We start from the raw sequence: 7,624 nt of genomic DNA, 5'->3' as shown, positions 1-7,624 counted from the left end.
TTGGGAAAGTGATCCAAATCAACGAATCGTTTCGCACAGCCCTAGAATTTGGCCATCTTGCTCATGGACTGAATCTTCGGGAAAAGGACATAGTAAATGTGAATACAATGAAGACAATATTGGCGAAGTGCAAAGTGATTGTGAAGGTATTCAACAATCATCATTTTGCTAATCAGACTTTGAAGAAATTACGGAAAGAGAAGCAGGGGAAGGAAAGTGCACTTTTATTGCCAGGAGAAACTAGATGGCACTCAGCTACAAAGTGTTTACACAGTTTGCTGCACACAAAGAACTGTTTGCAGCGTGTTCCAGTAGATGACACAGTATCCCAGATTATTCCCGTGAACATTCGGAAGCAGATTCTCGACAACTATGTGTTTGAGGTTCGAGTTCAAATAGCATTCAATTTGCTACTACCAGTTTCAATGGCTATCAAAAAACTTGAAGGAGATGCACCAAGCAACATTTATCAGAAGATGAATTATCTACTGCTGTCAATACAATTATGGAAGTAGCCAAGTATGTCCCCAATATCGACAAAGTAGCTATGATGACAGACATTGCCAAGCACCACACAAAAGATAAACTTTGGAGCAAAGACATAATTTGCCAGGCAGCAGAGAATATGTCTCCTCTCACATGGTAGAAGGGATTCTGTAACACCTGACTGTTGTCCAGGATTGCTCTAAGCATCCCAAGCATTCCACCAACAACAGCTTCTTTTGAACAGAACTGGAAGGCTTTCAGCTCAAACGAGACAAAAAGAGGAACAGACTAACAAATTAACACACCGCTAAGCTTGTTTCTAATTCTCAAAATCTCTTGCTTCTGGATAATCAGTCAGAAGCACAATTAGTGAAGAAGATGCAGTGCGTTAAGTTGCCTTTGCCCATAGACTCATTGATAAAACCATCCTCTAGTGAAAGAGAAAGTGGTTCAAGCAGTTCAGAATCAGATTTGCCTCAATCTGATTCTGAAATGGAACTAATAAGTCGTGCAAGTGATTCTACTGATAGTGACAGTGAAACTGGAGGTGCTGCAATGACCTTGGTGGAAGAGAGTTTAACTGTATTGAAGTAGATGAGCGAACAACCATGGCATATCATGCACAGTTCTTTGGGTGTGATAAAAATTAGTGTGTCAAGTTTTCAATGCCTTTGTTTTTTTGTACATTTAAACAAACAAAGGGAAGTACATGCTATTATGTATTGTATTTATATTTTTACAAGCATTCCAATAAAAATAATTTCTATTCACATAAAAGTTTGAATATAACATTTAAACCACATTGTGTGCTGTATCTAATTTTTTTCATAAAATAAATATCTCAGTTCAAATACTTGTTAATTTTATGTCTCAATAGCCACATGGGGGTATTTTTTTAGTTGTGTTTACTAAATAGAAGTAAAATAAACAGGCTAAATCAGATCACGCTCTATTTAGGGCATCAGAAAATTTTCTGAAAACTTTTCCAATTCAAAGTTTTCCTGAAAACCCACATCTCTGCTGTACAGGGCAGCACAGTTTGGGCCAGAGGTGAGCAGCTCTCAGCGTGGTGAAAGAACAGGTTAGAGACTACTGGATGTATACAAGTCCATAGGGCCAGACAGGATGTATCTGAGGGTACTGAAGGAGTTGGCTGATAGAGTTGCAGAGCCACTGGCCATCATCACTGAAAACTCATGGCAATCCAGAGAGGTTCCAGATGATTGGAAAAGGGCAAACATAGTGCCCATATTTAAGAAAAAGGAAGATCCAGCAAACTACAAACCAGTCAGCCTCACCTCAGTCCCGGGAAAAATAATGGAGCAGATCCTCAAGAAATTCACTTCTAAGCACTTGGAGGAAAAGGTGATTAGGATGAATCATCAGGGATTCACCAAGGACAAGTCATGCCTGACCACCGTGATTGCCTTCTCTGATAAGGTGACTGGCTCTGTGGATGCGGAGAGACCAGTGAATGTGTTACACCTTGATTTTAGCAAGACTTTTAATAAAGTTTCCCACAACATTCTCACAGGCAAGCTAAAGAAGCATAGGTTGAATGAATGGACTTTAAAGGTGGATAAAAAACTGGCTGGAGTATCAGTCTCAGAGAGTAGTAATCAATGGCTTGATGTTTAGTTGACGGCCAGTATCAAGTGGAGTGCCCCAGGAGTTGATCCTGGGGCCAGTTTTGTTATCAACGACCTGGAAGATAGCATAGAGTGCACCCTCAGCAAGTTTGCAGATGATATCAAGCTGGGGGGAGTAGTAGATACTCTGGAGAATAGGGCTATGATTCAGAGTGACCTAGACAAATTGAAGGATTGGGCCAAAAGAAATCTCATGTGGTTCAACAAGGACAATGCAAAGTCCTGCACTTAGGACAGAACAATCCCATGCAATACAGGCTGGGCGCTGACTGGCTGGGCAGCAGCTCTGCAGAACAGGACCTGGGGGTTACAGTGGACAATAAGCTGAATATGAGCCAGCAGTGTACCCTTGTTGCAAAGAAGGTTAACGTCATACTGGGCTGCATTGGAGTGTTGCCATTAGGTCAAGGTAAGTGATTATTCCCCTCAGTGATTCAGCACTGGTGAGGACACATCTGGAGTACTACGTTCAGTTTTGGGCCCAACGCGACAGAAAGGATGTGGACAAATTGGAGAGTCCAGTGGAGGGCAACAAAAATGGTGAGGAGGTGGGGGACGTGAATTCTGAGGAAAGACTGAAAGAACTGTGCTTATTTAGTCTAGAGAAGGGGAGACTGAGAAGGGATTTAATAGCACCCTTCAACTACCTGAAAGGGGGTTCAAAGAGCTAGACTGTTCTTAGTGGCGGCAGATAATAGAACAAGGAGAAATGTCTCAAGTTGCAGCCAGGGAAGTTTAGTTTAGATATTAGGAAAAAAATTCACTAGAAGTGTAGTAAAACACTGGTAAATGTTACCCAGAGAGGTGACAGAATCTCCATCCTTGAAAGTTTTCAAGACCCAGCTAGACAAAGTTTTGGCTAAGATGATCTAGTTGGGACTGGTCCTGCTTTGAGTATGGGGTTGGACTAGATGACCTCCCAACATCGCTTCCAACCCCAATTTTCTATAATCCCATGAAGAGGAAGTTGAAATGTATTAAATGTCGTGGCTTACCATGACTCGGGAAAGAGTTGGCAGTGAGGAGGACTGCACTTATTCAGAAGGGTTGTGCTAACATACTTTGTGGTAGGACTTAGTAGGGGAGACACTGTGATCATGGGTTTTGGCCCAAGTGATTTTACTTACGTGGCAGGAGAGATCCCCTTCTTCTCAGCCTTGAATGACTTGGCATAGTTGATGATAGAGACCTGACCATTGCATTATAAGCAGATACCCCTGTGAGAGCCTATTAAAAAAAGTCTCCCAAAGGGAGGAGCTTGGCTCCACAATTTATGACAATGGAAGATTGCTCTTGAGTTGTTCCTGTAGCTTGCTCCTTTGGCTTTTTGACTAGGGGCAAGTGAGACTAGGGGGCATGTGAACTCCAAGGTCTCCAAGCTTGGGGTTTGCATGTAGGAAGCCTGCCATGGATTGGGGAATATCGGAAGCCTCAGCTGAAGAGTCTGGGAGATAGGATACTTGCCAGTGGGAGCACCACACAGACTTGAATGACTAAGCTCTGTTCAATCAATAGAATTCAAACTGATTTGGCTGTTTTGGCCTAAGACATGAAATTAAAGGGTGGTAGGTTCTCATAAGCATCTCAGCCTTTTTCTTAGGATCAAATGTAGCATTTTTGGCACCAAGGGGAAGGTGTTGCAGTACCTCCAGGCCAGTGCCCCCATATTGCAGTACCTCCATTCCACTACCCATTCCCTCCTAGGGCAGCAACTACCTGATAAACAATGTATTTAGTGAGATGTCCTTGTATGTGATTATAACAGGGGTGGGCAATTATTTCAGGTGGAGGGCTACTTCATGAATTTTGGTGAGCAGTCGAGGGCCGCATGGGTAGCCCCACCCCTTGACAGTTGTCCCACTCCCTAGTCACCATCTTGGGGCCAGAAGTCCTACCCCCTAACCCTAACCTTTGCCACTGGACATCCCTGCCTTTGCCCCTGGAAGTACTCCTTTTGGGAGTGGGTAGTAGGCCTTGGAACTGGAAGTTATACTCCATCACATGGTCTATGTCAGGAGTAGACTAGAGTGCCAAAATACCCACAATGTCTACCTTGTAAGGCGCTGGAGTGCTGGCATGCCAAAAAAACAAAACTGGGGCAGGGGGTATGTGGTAGGATACACTGCATATTTATATAGTTAATAATCATAAATGTTTCTGTTTTATGGTAAATACCAGGTTTTCTAAAAATTCTAGATCTGGTAACCATAAATAAAACTTCATAGAGGGAAGAAAGGAGAGGGAAGAGGGAGGGAGAGAGGGAAGAAAAAATAGAGGGAAGAGAAGGGAAAGGAAGGAGGGAGAGGGAAAGAAAGAGAGGCGTGGAGAGAAGCAGGTAGACAGGGAGGCCCTTGGGAAGGTGGCAGCTGGAGGAGAGGTGGGGCCAGGAGGGGAATGGGGACTGCCTCAGAGCTTCTCGGACTGGGCCACATCTGGACCCCCAGCAGCACCCAAAGTGGAGCCCGGCCAGACCCACACAGCTCTGTGGGAGGGGGCGCAACCACCCTGCCCTGCCCACAAGAGGATGCTGCCTGGCAGGGGCAGGATGCTGGGCTTGGGAGGCTCCTTGCTCAGCTCTGTGCACACTGGGCACAGCACAAGTGTGCACTTACCTCCACCAACCTGGCCCATCCAGTCCCGAGCAGCACATGGCCCAGCTGCTGCTTCTCCTCGCTGGTGCTGACTCAGCCAGGCCTGTCGCATTCCGAGCAACACACAGGGAAGCAGCAACTGGGCCAGCTTTGCTGCGTGCTGGTCAGGACAGGACAGGCCACCCACGACAGCACCGGCGAGGAAAAGTGGTGGCTGAGCCAGCTGAGCTGTGTGCTGCTTCCTAGCATGCTGCTTGGCACAGGCTCAGCCATGGCTTTTTGCCCTTCTGGTGCCAGCCCGTCCCAAGCAGTGCAGGGAAGAGGCACATGGCTCAGCCGCTGCTTCTCCTTGCCAGTGCTGCCCCAGCTGGGCCTGTCCAGTCCTAAGCCACTGCAGCAAAGCCAGCCCAGCCACTGCTTCCCTGCATGCTGCTTGAGATGCAACAGGCCTGGAGAGGAGAAGTGGTGGCCGAGCTGCATGCTGCTTGGGACCAGCCAGCAGAGGTAAATAGAAGCCGCAGCTTTGCTGAGTGCCTCTCAGGCCTGGCCAGGTCGGCACTGGGGAGGGGAAGCCATAGCTGAGCTCAAGCAGTCCCTGAGCGGCACGTGGCTCAGCCACTGCTTCTCACTGGTGCCAACCTGGCCAGGCCTGTTCCAACCCCTCCCGAGCCGCAAAGCCAGGCCAGCCACAGCTTTGCTGCCTGCCGCTCAGATTGAGATGGGCCTGGGGGGCTCAGCACCAGCGAGAAGCAGCAGCTGAGTGGCACGTGCTCCTGCCACTTCTCGCAGCAACTTCCCGCCCCGCTGCAGCAACTTCCCGCCTCCCCTCCTCCCCCCCCTGCTTCCAGCCTGGCTTGGGAAGCACCAGGGGTTCCCAGCCACTGGGCTGTTCTAGAGGTCCCTCCCCTTCATCCAATATTACCTTACTTTCTACTTGGATGGGGGTGGGAAGCCACTCCAGGATCCGCAGAGGCTTCTGGTTTGGGGCTGAGGATTGGGGGGGGCGGTGAAGGTGGAGGTGGAGTGGAGCCAGGCTCGCCTTGCTGCTGCATCACTGGGTCCTGCTGCTGCTGTCCGCCTGTCATCTTTGACAGGCAGTGAGGGGCAGATAAAAATTAATTTTCTAAAATTTTTAGAGGCCCCATGGGCTGGATAGAATGGGCTGGCGGGCCGCATTTTGCCCACCCCTGCTGTAGGTGCTGCTATAATATGAAAAATATCTCATCAGGGTGGGAGTGAGACACATGGGCTGGGTACACTTACTTGTTTGTTGCCTGTGAGCCGGATGAAATTGCCTTGTAATCCGAATGCGGCCCGCAGGCCATATTTTGCCCACCCCTGGATTATAAGATGAGTATCCCTGGTACTAAGTTACAATGGTAGTAACGTTTCAATTGTGCAACAAAATAGTTTTAAAAAAACAGCTGGTTTTTTTTTTTAAATCTGTAAAATAGATTTGCTTGTAGGCAACAAGGCAACAATTCTAAGTTTGAATTGAAGATGAAGAAGTCTGATTTGCTTTGAAAATGGAAGTGCACACATCTGTACATAGACCTGGAAACTGATACACTCTACCCTGGGGTCGGCAACATTTTTAGCTGGAGTGCCAAAATCCACGCATCAGCTTGGCATGCCAGAAATGGGGGAGCCACAAGGGGCCCGATCCTCATTGCTGGCAGTGACTTGCATGCATGCCTCCCAGTGGACAGCAGGGAAGGGGCCAGGGTTGCGCTGCTTGGGTCCCTTCCCTGCCATGTTCTGTGAGCTGCGCATGAACCCACTGCTGCCACAGAGCTGGGAGGGCCCGGCCGAGCTCGCTGTTCCGGCGGGAGGCGGCGGCGGCGGGTGTCCCGCGGCAGTGGACGCGGGTAACGCTGGCAACCAGAGCAGCGCTGGGAACCGGCGTCCTTAGCGACCGCTTCCCGGGGCTCAGCGCCGGGCTCTGGCCCGGGAGCCGCCTCCAGCCGCTGCCCCCACCTCGGCTTTGCGGTGGGCGCGGGGCTGGAGCAGGCGGCAGCCCCCGCACCCGCTACAGGATGCACTCACGTGGTAGTCCTGGTACCAGCTCTCCAGCTTGTCCTGCAGCAGTCGGCAGGTCCCCTGGCTGACCAGCCTCCGCAGACTGTCGGCCATGGCTCCGAGGCGGCGGGACGGGGACGGGGACTGGGCTGGGGCGGGAGCCGCCGCGCTGCCTACGCGACTGGAGGTGGTGCTGCCCCCGCCGCCACCCAGCGCGGCCTTGGGCACGCGCAGCCAGTGCTGCTGCTGGTGCTGCCGACCCCGGGCTCAGCCTCGCCTCGCCCGCCCGCGGCCGCCGCCGCATTTATAGCCCGCGATTGTGAACGGCGCTGACGTGCGCGGCCCGGCTGCCAGGGACGCCGCAGCTGCGCCGACCAGCGCGTTTAGTTGTAGCAACGCGAAGGCCTCCCCCCCACCCGGAAACGCCTGCAAGGTGCAGCAGGACCACACGCAGCCGCCCAGTCCCAGCGAGCGCCCAAAGCGGCGGCCCGGGCCCTGCCTGGTTCATCCTCCGTGCCCCTGCCTCGCAAACGGTGGCCCCGGGCAGTGCGAGGGGACCGGGCAGCAGCTCCGTGGGGCATCCAAGCAAGCCCTGCTTTGGCTCCCGCAGGGAGACCGCTCTCACTTGGCAACAGCCTCTGAGCCCCAGAGAACAGGAACCAGGAGTCCTCCAGGCAGCGTCTGCCTGACCCCCTGGCAAGTGTCCGGCCCTGCTGCCTGACGGGGCTGGAACTGTCTCTGCACAGAGACGTGTCTCCAGAAAGGCGCCCTGCCTGTACTCCTTCCTGCCTCTCTTGTTCAAGGCAGGATCACACTTCAGGGGAAGGGATCCCCGGAAGAGGTCCCCAATCCCTACTCAGAGGACCACAGCTGCTCTGC

At 51.1% G+C, this 7,624-nt stretch overlaps 1 protein-coding gene across 1 annotated transcript in view; it reads right to left on the bottom strand.

Moving 5' to 3' along the window:
• SPATA18 (spermatogenesis associated 18) overlaps positions 1 to 6,992 on the bottom strand; it is a 44,412-nt gene extending 37,420 nt beyond the window's left edge. The window contains exon 1 of the mRNA XM_019552616.1: positions 6,773 to 6,992. Coding sequence (XP_019408161.1) covers positions 6,773 to 6,859 — 87 coding nt within the window. The 5' untranslated portion in view covers positions 6,860 to 6,992. The remainder of the gene's footprint in view (positions 1 to 6,772) is intronic.
• Between the last annotated feature and the right edge of the window lie 632 nt (positions 6,993 to 7,624).

Source organism: Crocodylus porosus, unplaced genomic scaffold, assembly GCF_001723895.1.
Source record: "Crocodylus porosus isolate Cpor-Errol unplaced genomic scaffold, CroPor_comp1, whole genome shotgun sequence".
Lineage (NCBI taxonomy): Eukaryota > Metazoa > Chordata > Crocodylia > Crocodylidae > Crocodylus > Crocodylus porosus.
The sequence above is the reverse complement of the archived record's forward strand: the minus strand, read 5'-3'. Positions and strand labels throughout refer to the sequence as shown.